We start from the raw sequence: 14,836 nt of genomic DNA, 5'->3' as shown, positions 1-14,836 counted from the left end.
ATCAAATTTGATAACCAATTAATGCAGAAATCCAGGTAATTCCAAAGGGTTCACATACTTTTCTTGCCACTGTATGTAGTACTGTCTGGCTGTGAAGCATGCAAACAAAGACATTGTCAATGGTGAATCAATAATAATACAAATTATTTAAAGGCCCAGTGCAGTCAAAAAAGTGATTGTCCTGTGTGTTATATACTGTATATATCTACACTATGAGGTTGGAATAATACAGTGAAATTGTGAAAATTCTGATAATGCCCTGATAGTGTAAGAGCTGTTTGAAAAGAACGCCTGAAATTTCTGCCTGTTTTGGTGAGATGGAGTTTTGGCCTGCCTGGTGATATTACCAGGTGGTAAATGAGTTAATAGACAAATAAAAAAGAGAGTTCCAAACCTCTCTGCCAATAGCAGCTAGTTTTCAGTTTTTCCATCCCCCCTCAGAACACCCACAGACCGTCCTAGCTTGAGAAATGTCTCTTTGCTAAGAAGCTACTTTTGTTTCTTTGTGACCATTTTATTTGAAAACAATCACAGTAAAGTACTTAATTGTCACCCAGAAATTATTTGATATTGAGATACAAAATGGTTGCTTTGGACCTTTAAATTGTTGTCTTTTTTGTTTTTCTTTAATATTATAAAATTACATTTTGCTCTTCTGAGTGTTTCCCAATGTATGACTCAATGTATGAGTTAAAAACAAAGGCTTCTTGGTTGGTAAAAGGACAGACAGTGAATTGAATAATTGTTTAAAAAAGCACAAATGCCCCTTGTCTGAATACTTTAACTGATGTATTTGAAGGATGGTATTTGAGGCACTCCTCTGTCCTGCCAGGAATTCAGGAATTCAATGGCCTTCAGGAATGCTCACCAAGGATTCAGGAGCCAACTTGTCTGTCATTCCGCGTTCACGTGCTTGTCGGAACTAGGAAACTCATAAATGTCCAACTTGCTAACTGGTTGAATGCGACACGTTTATAACTACAACCGGTTAGCAAGTCTGAAATGTCTGAGTTTTCTAGTTCCGACTAGCACGTGAACGCGGCATCATTCCCTCTCTGCCTGCTGCAGCTGAGCAGTGTCTTCAGCTTCTGATCAATGATTGGCTGGGCAAATAATGGGCGGACTTAAGGAAAAAAAATTGGCATTGCCACTGTAGTCCAGCTCCAGTCCAGCTTTTCACACATTTACAGTTCAGTTTGGTTCCAGAACAGGGTACTTGTCTTTCTCTCCTCCTCTCTCTCTTTCCTTCTCTTCCTCTGCAACCAACCATGAGGATCACCTTTGTGACAATGGCCACGGCGATGGTGTGTTTGATGGGTGTCCATGGAGACGTGCAGCCTCAGAGAGACTTTGACCTGCAGAGGGTGAGACCAGACTCAAATCAAATCAAAGTTTATTTATTGCATACACAGAGCACAATGTTAAAGCAGGTGCAGGGAAACACCGGTGTTTCTATCTCCAGCAGAGCAGTAAATAACTAACAGTACAATACTAATACACAAATAATCAACAACAACAAAAAGAAACAAGAAATATCAGAAGGAGCAATATCAGAAGGAGCAATGTCAGAGTCCATGCTGCTTCCTTCTTTCAACTGCTTGCTTTAATTACCCAGGGTGCATCAGTGAAGGGCCTGCTCTGCTTCCACAAGACATTTCACATCACACTAGCTGGGTAATCTAATCTTTGTGGGAAATAATTAAGCACATTTTTAGAGGGCAATAGTAAACCGTCTAGGTATACTGTTGTATTGGTTTTTCATAAGGTGACGCATAACTTTAAAGGGCAACTGCACTTCCTGATTTGGCATTGTTTTAGATTTGGTTAATTAAGAAATGCTAGCGGTCATGACTGAATTAAAACATGAGTTGCTTTCAGGGTGTGGTTTGATGTGGTGTCTCGTGTGTGTTCGCAGGTGGGAAGAGTTTTCCAAATTATTTAGCCAATTAGCTTCAGCCGGCTGGTGTGCGAGCGTGGCAAAATTGGTTTGACTTTGGATAGCCTATATACGGGGCTTGTTAGGTGCCGTCAATAAATTACAAAATATAAATGTGTCAATATTTTCATGATGCACAGCTTTGAGTTTTCTCATTAAATGCTTTCAAAATGTGTATATTAATTTCTACAATTTATAATTGGTTTGAGGTTTTAAGTCATTGAAATTTGGAGCTATTGGATTATTTACATATTGTTCCACAGGCATTACAGTCTGGTTGTGTGCAGCTGCACTCCGAATTGATGATTACTTGTGTGCTGCCAGCTGTGGGCTTGTGGGCAGGATTGAAACAAACCCAACCTTCATTTATGTTGTGATTCAACCCCGACCACAAATCTCACAAAACTGTTTTTGACAACACTGAATTTATGACCAAAATTATCCTATTTACACGTTATACTCAATTTTGACAGTGGAATAAATGTTTGACTCATATCAATGCCACATAGGCTGTTTTCTAAATGAGAAGTTGTTTTTTAGGGGCAGTTTCTCTTTAACCTCGACCTCTAGTCCATGAGTGTGTTATTTAAATAAGTCATAGATATGTTCCCCGACCCCACATGTTCAGTACTCATTGGCTGTCTGATAGGGAACGGAACGTTATATCTGTGTGGTCGGGACGGGACCGCATTAGGACAGAGGCTGAGGCTGAACCCAAAGCAAACAGTGCCAGGGTCAAAGGTCAGGCAGACAGCAGGGTTGCAAAATAGATAGAATGACTAGCAATGCACGCTAAGTTCCCTCGGCCCATGGCCCATGGACAGACACAGATATAGAACTAACTTCCTTATTAGATAATTATCTACAGTACTAGTCAAACGTTTGGACTCACCTACTCATTGAAGGGGTTTTCTTTATTTTTACTATTTTCTACATTGTAGAATAATAGTGAAGACATCAAAACTAAAATATTAACACATATGGAATAATGTAGTAACCAAAAAAGTGTTTAACAACTCAAAATAGATTTTATATCTGAGATTCTTCAAAGTAGCCACCCTTTTCCTCGATGACAGCTTTGCACACTCTTGGCATTCCCTCAACCAGCTTCATGAGGTAGTCACCTGGAATGCATTTCAATTAACAGGTGTGCCTTGTTAAAAGTTAATTTGTGGAATTTCTTTCCTTCTTAATGCATTTCAGCCAATCAGTTGTGTTGTGACAAGGTAGGGGTGGTATACCCGAGATAGCCCTATTTGGTAAAAGACCAAGTCAATATTATGGCAAGAACAGCTCAAATAAACAAAGTGAAACAACAGTCCATCATTACTTTAAAACATTAGACCGGTAGAGATCTGTCCGATGGTCTTGTGAGACGCAGAGTAGGTAAAATTGCTGCTGGCCTATATACATAGACATGGAACACTGGTCACTTTAATAATGCGATACTGGTCACTTTAAGAATGTTTACATATTGTTTTACCCATTTTGTATTTATATACTGTATTCTAGTCAAGGCCATCCTATTCAACTACTGCTGTACATATACTATTCCATCCATGTATTCTTCAGACAGGTTTGACTCCCTATGTGTAGCCTACTGTCTGTATGTTATGTTCAGTTTGCACTAAATGCCGTATGACTGGGTAGGGTTACTCTTATAGAGTAGCTCTGATAGAGCAACTCCAGTGGGTTTGACTCCCTCTGTGTGTTTTTTATCTATTGAACCTGTATTTAGGCAGGGAAGTCCCATTGAGACCCATGTCTCTTTTGTAAGGGAGCCCTTGATCACAAAATCAGCAAACAATACAAACAGTACTGTCTGCGCGTTGGCCTGGTGTATGACTCCCCAGGCTTAGGTAGGGCTCTGGTACAGCCACTCTGATAGGCTGACTTGTGGGTTTGACTCTGTCTATGTGTTCGGTTTGCAGGGAAGTGGTACTGTGTGGGCCTGGCGTATGACTCCCCAGGCTTAGGTAGGGCTCTGGTACAGCCACTCTGATAGGCTGACTTGTGGGTTTGACTCTGTCTATGTGTTCGGTTTGCAGGGAAGTGGTACTGTGTGGGCCTGGCGTATGACTCCCCAGGCTTAGGTAGGGCTCTGGTACAGCCACTCTGATAGGCTGACTTGTGGGTTTGACTCTGTCTATGTGTTCGGTTTGCAGGGAAGTGGTACTGTGTGGGCCTGGCGTATGACTCCCCAGGCTTAGGTAGGGCTCTGGTACAGCCACTCTGATAGGCTGACTTGTGGGTTTGACTCTGTCTATGTGTTCAGTTTGCAGGGAAGTGGTACTGTGTGGGCAGTACCACTTCACTTCCTACATATATAGTAACCGTTCTACCTTCTCTGTCAGTCTGTATTATCTCTATATCTAGGTTTCTCTATGGTTTCTACTCTCTCTCTCTCTCTCTGTGTATTCAGTTTGCAGGGAAGTGGTACCGTGTGGGCCTGGCGTATGACTCCCCAGGGTTTACTGCCCTATACAGAGACAAGCTGAGAGTGTCCATGGGCATCCTGAATCCACAGACCAACGGCAACGTCAACCTCACCATGTGGACCCAGAGGTGGGCAGGAACACATCATTAAATACACCACTAGAATGGACATTGGCATTCTGGCAAAAATAACTACAGGACTGACATCCTGGTCAGGGCATTGAAGATGTACTAAAAAGGGGCATGCCCATTCATATCATATGTTCTTTTTTGCTTGTGTGAAGATCATCAGGTTGCCGCAGTAAGCTTTACACGTATGAGAAGACAGCGATACCTGGCGCCTTCACCTATTTCAGCACCCGTGAGTCGTCTGCCTGCCAGCACTAATGTTGTGCATCTCAATAACAAACCAGTAATTATGTCGTCGTCCCCCCCCCCCCCCCCCCCGACCATCCGCTCCAGACAAAATCGTCCCATGGCTGAATGTAGTTGGGGAGCCCTGCTGTACAGAGTCGGTGGTCTTTGCGTTGGTATTGTAAAGTCTTCTTTTTTTGTTGTTGAAAATAATGAGAAAATATATTTGTGTTTTTCAAGGCCATAACAAAGTAAAGGACATCACAGTAGTGGAGACCAACTATAATGAGTATGCACTGGTCCTGAAGCACAAGAAGATGGACAGAGAGTACACACAGGTGGCCCTCTATGGTAAGTCTGCTCTTCAGGTAGAGGTGTGACTGACCAGGTTTAAACCAGGGTCTCTCATGCGCCAAAATACAATTTATTTCTACTTACCCAGTGTCAGAAGAACTCTTTTGTATGTCTCTATGTGAAGTTTGAAGATAATTTAAGTTAGCTTATTGTTAGCTTATCGCAAAGACTGGAGGGCAAGGTTCACCTAACCATCTCTGTTACATAGGCTTAGAATGGGGCAATATGCTCATAAATCAGGCACATTTGAAATTGGACGTCTAGTCATGTCCTGAGGAAAATGCCTTTAAAACCGGACACTTTTGGCAACAGTGAGTGCTATTACCATCAAGTAGGCTTGGGTTTTTCTAGGGCATTGTGGACCAGGGTGGTGGACAAGCGTAATCCCATAACTTCAGATAGATGTAATCTCATGGCTCCAGATCAGAAGGTCAGGTGTTCAATTCCAGTAGTGGACTCTCGTATTTATTACAAAACGTTTCCTATTCCAAACCTTAACCCTTACCTTAATCATTCTGAATGAGTGCCTAAACATATTGTTTTAACCCTATCCAAAACCTTAACCCTTAACCTTAACCCTATACCTCAAAATTTGGAGCAATTTAAAAAATTGACATTTGGAGAAATGAAACAATGCTGAGCACGAGGAGTAAATTCAGTGTCAAAAACACATGGAGATGTAACGTTTGTAGCAACTTTGAAATTTGACATTTGGAAAAACATGGATAAATGTCTAATTCTGGAGTGAGACTGTACATTGTAGTTGTTGAAATGCATATTAGCTTGCATTAAACGTTGCCATTCATCTGTATGCCTGCAGGTCGTTCTCAGAAGGTAAAGCCCGAAGTGATTCAGAAATTTAGAGACTTTGCCACATCTCATGGATTTCCCAAGGATGCCATTCTGACCCCACCACCTGCAGGTAGTAGCCTAAGTATGGACACACACACAGACACACACAGTCCCTACATTTCTCGTCTCTAAGCTGTACGACTGAAAGCAGACAGTGTGTAACACAACATTGTCGTGCTCTTCGTTGTTTGCAGAGAACTGCCCTCCCTCTGGACGCTAGGTGAGTCACTGGACATTCTTTCTACAGACAGTCTATGTTGTTGTCGACTGACTACTGGAACACTTGATATTTGAATAAACTGCAGGTTTTGTTTTTGTGCTCCTCCTTCAGATCAGAGCAACATCATGATTACTCATTGATTTGCTTCGCCGCACCAGTTTCCCAGCACTTATTAGACATTTGTCTCTCCATTGGAGCACAGCATCAGGATTGGTTTCACCTTTACACCACACGTTTCACTGGGCAACAACAGAACCTCAACACGCTTTACCTCACAAGGGTGAAATAGTATAACTGCTAATGACAGATGCACTTTTAGACAGCCCGTCTTGTTTTATTACCAACATCCTCTCTGATGTCTGTCTGTCTCTTGTCCCCTCAGTACAACGGACTGTTGAATTCTTTTTTTCCTTTCTGAATCCGATAAAACAAGGGACGTCATTGTCTTGTATAACACTGCTATGGCTGAATAAATGCTAGTGTTCCTCTGGTGCTACGTGGTGTCTGTGACCTCTTTGTCTTGTTCCCTGCCTGTTGGATCGCAGCCCTCAGCGCATACGAGTGTTAGAGCGATTAAAGAGAGAGAGAGAGAGATAGAATTGGAGAGACAGACAAATATCAAATTGGGGAGAGCGACACTGATTGAAAAGGAGATACTGAGAGAGAGAGAGATAATTGGAGAGAATGTGAGATAGAGACGGAATACAGAAGAAACGTCGGTCTCTTTCAAGTTTGGGCGACATATATTTAGAGCATTGTTCAACACAGAGTAGACCCTGACTTAAATTTCTGTCATGCTCTACTGCTGCTTGGGACATCGATCAATCAGAGTAGGCCAATCAGGATCCAGAACCCAATCATCAATATTGTTACCCATGGAGAGTGTGTGTGTGTGTGTGTGTGTGTGTGTGTGTGTGTGTGTGTGTGTGTGTGTGTGTGTGTGTGTGTGTGTGTGTGTGTGTGTGTGTGTGTGTGTGTGTGTGTGTGTGTGTGTGGTGTGTGTGTGTGTGTGTGTGTGTGTGTTGGTATGGTAGTGCGTGTGTAGGTGGGTTTTATGTGGGTTTAGTTCCATATGTTTATCTGAGCAACTCATGTTCATACCACATACATAACAGGTGACATGTTTTTGTGATGAAGAACTTTCAGAACACTAAGGTAACTACGGGGTCCCACAGGGTTCAGTCCTTGAGCAATAATTGATTTCGCTATACATGCTACAACTCTGTGGTGCTGAAAGGTAATGATTTTTTCCCTCTGTTAAATTCCACTTTGATGTCCAATGTTTCAGAAAAAGGGACAAACAGTCAGATAAGGAGAACTTTGCTCTATTTGCTGTTTGTTTTCTGCTGGAGTTTGAGGGGGTACAGAAAGGGGTAAATACATATGGGTCAATGCTCTCTGGTTTGCTAGAATAGTCCAGTGGAGGGATGGAGGGATTAGAGGTGGAGGGTTGGAGGGGTGGGTGTGCTCTCCCAGCAGATCCAGGAGCTCAGAGGAAACTCAGTTGGAGGTTCGTATCAGAGACACACAGACAGAATGCAGCTGAGTGTCATACTTGTGGTCCTTTTGGTCCTGGTGGACCCCCTCCATGGGGTGCCAGTGCTTGCCGAACCTCTCTTCCCCACACAGGAGAACTTTGACCTGAGCAAGGTAAGAGTTAGTCTCTTAGTCATCGAGGTTGCTCTTTCTCCCTTTCTCGTAGCCTTCCCAAGGAGTTTGCTCTGTCTCTCTTGCTTTCTCTCAAATATTCTTCAATTGCATAGCCATGACCAGTTGCGGGTTTAAAAATGGTGTGTACTGGATGGGTAATAGTCTGATTCAGCTGAGAGGTCAAAATGTGTTTTGATCAGCTTGTACGGTCTAAAGTGTTTCTATGGGTGCCTGTTCAAATCAAAATCAAATCAAATCAAATTTATTTATATAGCCCTTCGTACATCAGCTGATATCTCAAAGTGCTGTACAGAAACCCAGCCTAAAACCCCAAACAGCAAGCAATGCATGTGAAAGAAGCACGTTAACATCTGTAAATACTGCATTGTTGGTCTGTAAAAAAAACTCCATCTTGGAACCCAGAACCAAATTATGTTTTGGTTAATCATGCCACATGACCTGGATTTGAACCTTTATTTTAAGCCTTTTCCAGAAAGGAGAATTAGACCACAAATGAAAGCAATAATTTGTCTGAGGATAACAAGAAATGGGGACAGTTTGATGAAAAAGCTTTAAATAAAGGTTCAAATCCAGGTCATGTGAGCCTAGTCATGAGAGACTAGTAGTGCATACATATTCTCTGTCTGTCTTAATACTCTCTCTCTCTCTCTCTCTCTCTCTCTCTCTCTCTCTCTCTCTCTCTCTCTCTCTCTCTCTCTCTCTCTCTCTCTCTCTCTCTCTCTCTCTCTCTCTCTCTCTCTCTCTCTCTCTCTCTCTCTCTCTCTCTCTCTCTCTCTCTCTTCATGGGTCAGTTCATGGGGAAGTGGCATGATATTGCGGTAGCGTCCACCTGTCCCTGGATACAGCGCCACAGAGGAGACGCAGCTATCGGCATACTGGAGCTGCAGGCCGGGGACACTGAAGGCAAAGTCAGCATGAAACGCAGCATGAAAAAGTGAGGTTACACACACACACACACACACATATGCGTGTGTCTCTGAACTGCCTCTAATATTGCTACTGGATTCACCATAGCTTAACTAAATATATTATGTACGTACGTGTATGTGTGCGCGTGCGTGTGTGTGTGTAGGCACGGGACATGTAAGCAGATCTCTGGTGATTATGAGCTAACAGACACACCTGGAAGATTCACCTACCACGTTGCCAGTGAGTCTTTAATGTCTGTTCATACCCTGAATCCCAAATCAAGTCATATCCCTTACCTCCTGGGCACTTGTAGATCTTTAAAAAATGTGTCCCCTCTGATAGGCCAGATAGAATTGCAGCCATATGGCTTACACTGTTCTAATACTCTCAGAATGGGAGGTAAGGGCCAGGGTTAAAACAAATGTATGCCACTGTCTCACCTACCATATTTATGAAGTCAAAGATGGCAGGTCATTGACAGTATGTACTGTATGTTTGTGTTCTCCTCCATGCAGAGTGGGGGGCTGATGTCGACGCCTATGTCGTTCACACTAACTACGACGAGTATGCCATCGTCATGATGAGTAAACAGAAGACAGGTGGCGAGAAGACCAAGTCCGCCAAGCTATACAGTGAGTGTCACTACTAATATGGAGCAGATAGCCTAGCGGTTAGTGTTGGGCCAGTAGCCGAAAGGTTGCTGGTACAAATATCCGTACAAATCTGTCGATGTTCCCTTGACCTAACCCTAACTTGCTCCAGGGGTGACGGGCTACTATGGTTGACCCTGTGAAACGACACAATTAACTGCATCTATCCGGTGTTTCTGACAAAACCTTTATTTAGAAATGATTTTACTAATGCACCTGTATAACACAACACCACTGAGACAATGGGCGGATTTGATTATGCTGAGCCGCAGGGCCCCGGGCAAAGGCCTGTCACGTCATCCAGCAGCGGGGAGGGAGGTGCTCCCTTCTCAAATCAAACCATCATCTGCGCTGCGATGTCATTTTTTTCAACAAGGCATCGTCCAGAAACATATGTAACATCTCTTTTCCCTATGTAAATGTTAGCATTTTTCATTGGGAAGGCAGATAGTGTTTTTATCAAAAGCAGTCACTTTTGCATGTGAAATCACAGAATCCTACTAATTACTACACATGGTTAATTACAATACTTTTGTTTTGAGCCAACTTCAACGTGACCTTTGAACAGGGCACCTGGCTCACACCTGGGAGGTAGCCTGGTTCAAAATTTAATGCAATCAACTTTCAGCCGACACGCCTACACGTGCGCCTGGGTGAGATTAATCAAACCCTTTTATTAGCCTGGTTCCAGCTATGGTGGTCGTTGTCATGTTTTGCGCAAGGGCGAAATTGTGTTGTAGATATTGGATGAATCTAACAGTAGACGGTGGGTCCAGGTTTTTTTCTGACATTTTAAAATGCCTTTTCTGCAATTCTACACAGTTTGGCATGACTTATTATGCCTTATTATGGGGGTATTTTGAAAACAAAGTGGAAGTATAAGTGGAAGGCCCCCCACCCCAAAAAAATAGATTTTGAGGGGGAGGGGGAGCAGCTAACTTCTTATATTTCAACTCCTGCATTACAACACATTTTGCCTTGGGGCAGAGAGAAAAGTGGTCTGTTTTTTAATGCTATTCTACACATTTTGTCATGATTCTGAGAGAAAACCGCAACTTTCCTGCAATTCTTCACATTTTGCCACGGGGCAGAGAGAAAATGTGCTGTTTTATAGCTCATCTCATGCTATTCTTCACATTTTGCCATGAGGATGAGAGAAAATGTTGTCAATGTCCAGTAATAATATAACTTTTAAAAGTTCATATTCTGTTAACTCAAACCCAAATAATGTTGTTGACTCATCCTAAACTCATATTTCTGGCCAAAGCATACACTGGAGAAATAAAAACACTTAAAAAAAAACACCTCAAGCAGACCGTTTAAAAAATGCTTGTATTTCCTCATAGAGGTTGATGTCATCCAGCTGAGGAGGATGAGCTGGACAATCAGTGGTCTACTTGCATAAATATTTTGAATGACTGGTATAAGCCCACACCAATCGGTTGTTAGGGTATGCCCACACCATTCCAAAACAGGAAAAGTTGCTTTTTAACATACTTAATTATAATTTTTTGGATGGAAAACTTTTTTACTCGTATTGTAATTAACTATAGGTCATATTTCATAGAGATCTAGAACCACTGGACAGTTACTATACAGGTCAACTTTGGGCAAAAACACATAAATAACGGCTTTAAACGGTATAACTGTTAATGCACCATCATACCAGCTAACTTAGTGCTTAAAAAAAACATGTGATGAATAAGATATATGGATACAGAAGTGACATTTCTTATGGATCTCTACAGCTTCCGTACAAAAACAAATCCTGTGAAATGAGGTCAACAAATATTGGAGGAGCTACTGGGTAGCTACAGAAAGACACATGACCAGACAGACACATCAATGAAGCACCAAAGGCACACCCCATTTCTATTAGAAAATTGAGAAAGAGGAATGGCTTTTTTTGTGCCCAAAATCGACCATTAAAGCAAATTTCTTGCAATTCTACAGATTTTGCCATTGCTTATGACGTGTTCATATGCTATCTCGGGGGCCCCCGACCTCCAGGGGTCCCCCCAAATCCCCAGAAATAATATGTATTAGCTATTATTCTACAATTTAGAAAATAGTAAAAATACAGAAAAACCCTTGAATGAGTAGGTGTGTCCAAACCCGAAGCAGCACAAACAGAAATATGACAGTGACTATAGGAGTTGGCAGGACCACAAAAAGATCTGGGACCAGGCCATTCACAGCTACAATGACATAGCTATAATGTTATTATCGTAGAAATAGATTTTATTTGTATGGTTAGTACTGTATATTCTGTAGCAGAACTAAATTAAAATGCTGCCTCCTTCAGGCCGGACCATGGAACTGCGGACCACTATCTTGGACGACTTCAGGAGGCTGGTGAGGGAGCAGGGCATGGCTGACGACACAGTCATCATCAAACAGAACAAAGGTACAGGCACACAAACGTGAGCAAAACACACACGTACACACACACAGGCATGTGTGCACACAGGCTCAAACACACACACCTGTGACATCCAAGATGTGTCTGAACATTCTTTGACCTTTGAACCCCTGATGTCTCTCTCCACAGGCGAGTGTATACCAGGAGCAGAGCCTGTAGCAGCAGAGTCTCAGTCTGAGATTACGGCACCGGTACTTTCTGTATTCAATAATTCAAGTTTCAATGTTGAGGTTGTACCCCGCATCAGAGACGGAGATTTCATTAAAAAGTGGATTTGGTTAAAGGCATTGAAGAAAGTTAATCAAATTCCAATTCCACATTTTCTTCATTGAAAAGCATTGACGATAATTTGAATTGGATTTGGAATTTCAGGAAACTTCCTGAATTGACTGGAATTGAAAGGGAATTGACCCCAACCCTGCTAACTACTCACCTGTCTGTCTCCAGAGAGCTAAGAGGAACATAGTCCTCCCTGATCCTGCCCCTGTGGAGGGCTCTGGTATGGGTGATGACACCATGATCTTCCGGAGTGCAGGTGAGAGTGCATGATGGGCCTGCTAGCTATGCCATTGACCTCTAAATTTAAGGTTTAGCCTACGCTTTGTGTGTGTCTAGTCAGTGAATCCCTGGAAGCTGATAGAACCAATTATGTATATTACATATGCAGTATATTGCATACAGTGACTTACATAACGTATGTCTATGCAGGGATGGACTGGCCATAGGGCAATTCTGGCAAATTATAATTATTTGGCTGATAACAGGGTCCTCAGGGGGGAAAATGATCCGGTGTTTTAGAAATTCCAGATTTCTTGTCCCAGTCCATTCCTGTGTCTATGGTTAGCACCAACAATGCATTGCACTTACCAGACTGTCTGACTAACAGTGCCACACTGCTACTGTACATCTCTCCTCAGAGTCCTGTAAGGTGGAGCCAGACGCAGGTCCCTGTTTTGGGATGGTGCAGCGCTACTTCTACAACTCCACCAGTATGGGCTGTCAGCTGTTCACCTATGGAGGCTGTATGGGCAACCAGAACAACTTTGTAACTGAGAGGGAGTGTCTGCAGAGCTGTCGCACTGAGGGTGAGGGAATAGAGTGTAACATAGGTGGCTATTCTGTAGGTGAACCACACTCGTGTGATGGGTAATCTTGTGTAAGACTTCAAGACTTCCGTTAGCTCCCCAGAGCTAATGCCTTGACTTTAGCTCTGTGGGCTAAAACAGTCTTGTGGTGCGTAGGAGACGCAGGCTTGACTTCCACCGGACAATTTACAATTTACTACTCGCTGTTTGTTTGTTACCTATGCATAGTCACTTCGCCCCCACCTACATGTACAGATTACCTCAACTAGCCTGTATCCCTGCACACTGACTCGGTACCGGTGCCCCCTGTATATAGCCTCGTTATTGTTATTCTTATTCTGTTACTTTTTAGTATTACTTTTTTATTTTAGCCTACTTGGTGAATATTTTCTTCTTCTTGAACTGCACTGTTGGTTCAGAGCTTGTAAGTAAGCATTTCACGGTAAAGTCTACACTTGTTGTATTCGGCGCATGTGGCAAAAAAAGTTTGATTTGATAACCTAGTTGGTAATGTGGCAATGCTCAACCCACTTTGAGATACATTATGATGCTCGTGACAGTATCCCATAGGCTATATGTAAGACTAGATGGTCTCTCATGTGTTATCCTCCTGTCTGGTGAGGTGTGTCTCTCTACAGCTGCCTGCAGAATGCCCATGGACGCTCAACCCTGCACTGGGCAGCCCAAGATATGGGCCTTCGATCCCAACTCTGGACTCTGTCTGGAATATAAAAAGGACTACTGCCAGGGCAACAGTAACAAGTTCTACTCCAAGGGGGAGTGTGAGGAGTACTGTGGGGTGATGAAGGATGGTAAGAGAGATCTATATACATGCTCACACGCATACATACATCAGCTAGCGACTGGAACGAGCAGCAACAAACACTCAAACTGGACAGTTTTATCTCAATCTCTTCATTCAAAGACTTATTCATGGACGCTCGTACTAACAGTTGGGGCTGCTTTGCATGATGTATTATTGTCTCTACCTTCTTGCCCTTTGTGCTGTTGTCTGTGCCCAATAATGTTTGTACCCTGTTTTGTGCTGATACCATGTTGTGCTGCTACCATGTTGTTGTCATGTTTTGTTGCTACCATGCTGTGCTGTCATGTGTTGCTGCCATGCTGTGTTGTTGTCTTAGGTCTCTCTTTATGTGGTGTTGTGTTGTCCCTCTTGTCGTGATGTGTGTTTTGTCCTACATTTTTATTTAATACATTTGTATTTTTAATCCCAGCCCCCATCCCCGCAGGAGGCCTTTTGCCTTTTGGTAGGCCGTCATTGTAAATAAGAATTTGTTCTTAACTGACTTGCCTTGTTAAATAAAGATTAAATAAAAGATTTTAAAATAAATATACAGGTAAACATTAAAATATGCCAATATATTTTATCTTATGACTGTGTATTTGTGTTACAGGAGAAACTGAGTTCCTGAAAGCAAACTGAAGGAGATTAGAGGTCATAAGGAAGAATACATCCTAACACATCCTAACACACAACACAAACACACAGCACAGATCACTGTCTGGGTTAGCCGTCTGACAGACTACCTATATCATTCAATACAGAACAGAACACAACGCAATAAAATGATGGATTAAGCTGCTTGGCTTCATGTCTTATGTGAGCTTTGTCTTTTTTACATCAATAGTTGTCATAAAGTGCTTTACATTAACAAAGTCTTCATGAATACATTTGATTGAGTTTATATGTGGTTAACCAACATTTTGCTTCTCTTGCTTGGAACACCAAGTGCTCAATTCAATCTGTAGCGCTGAAGAGCTGCGCTACAGTGTGATAGAACTGTAGGCCTAGATTCAATCAGATAAGCTTAAAGCTTAAACTGGCGATAACCAACACCAGCATGGCTGATGTTTTGGCTGTGTCTGAGGTGGAATTGCACTAGAGCTGTCAAATCAGTGATCAGCTGGCTGCTCTTGTGATCATTG

The 14,836-nt window shown here is 42.4% G+C and overlaps 2 protein-coding genes across 3 annotated transcripts; both read left to right on the top strand.

Annotated features, from left to right (window-relative positions):
* Nucleotides 1–1,127: 1,127 nt before the first annotated feature.
* ptgdsa (prostaglandin D2 synthase a) lies at nucleotides 1,128–6,648 on the top strand. Of its 2 annotated transcripts, none has more exons than XM_014125596.3 (7): nucleotides 1,128–1,364; nucleotides 4,359–4,501; nucleotides 4,657–4,733; nucleotides 4,967–5,077; nucleotides 5,901–6,002; nucleotides 6,127–6,152; nucleotides 6,264–6,648. In XM_014125596.3, the coding sequence occupies exons 1-6, from the start codon at nucleotides 1,269–1,271 to the stop codon at nucleotides 6,150–6,152; spliced, it is 555 nt and encodes a 184-aa protein (XP_013981071.1). In that variant the 5' UTR covers nucleotides 1,128–1,268; the 3' UTR covers nucleotides 6,264–6,648. The 2 variants fall into 2 exon arrangements, with proteins under 2 accessions (XP_013981071.1, XP_013981062.1); XM_014125587.3 differs by having other exon boundaries at nucleotides 5,901–6,014.
* A 932-nt stretch (nucleotides 6,649–7,580) lies between these two features.
* On the top strand, nucleotides 7,581–14,492 carry ambp (alpha-1-microglobulin/bikunin precursor). Its single transcript, XM_014125574.3, has 10 exons — nucleotides 7,581–7,802; nucleotides 8,615–8,757; nucleotides 8,896–8,972; nucleotides 9,248–9,364; nucleotides 11,688–11,789; nucleotides 11,934–11,995; nucleotides 12,252–12,339; nucleotides 12,722–12,889; nucleotides 13,528–13,701; nucleotides 14,305–14,492. The coding sequence occupies exons 1-10, from the start codon at nucleotides 7,689–7,691 to the stop codon at nucleotides 14,331–14,333; spliced, it is 1,074 nt and encodes a 357-aa protein (XP_013981049.1). The 5' UTR covers nucleotides 7,581–7,688; the 3' UTR covers nucleotides 14,334–14,492.
* Nucleotides 14,493–14,836: the final 344 nt, after the last annotated feature.

This window comes from Salmo salar, chromosome 01 (genome assembly GCF_965601325.2).
Source record: "Salmo salar chromosome 01, fSalSal1, whole genome shotgun sequence".
NCBI classification, from domain to species: domain Eukaryota; kingdom Metazoa; phylum Chordata; class Actinopteri; order Salmoniformes; family Salmonidae; genus Salmo; species Salmo salar.
The sequence above is the reverse complement of the archived record's forward strand: the minus strand, read 5'-3'. Positions and strand labels throughout refer to the sequence as shown.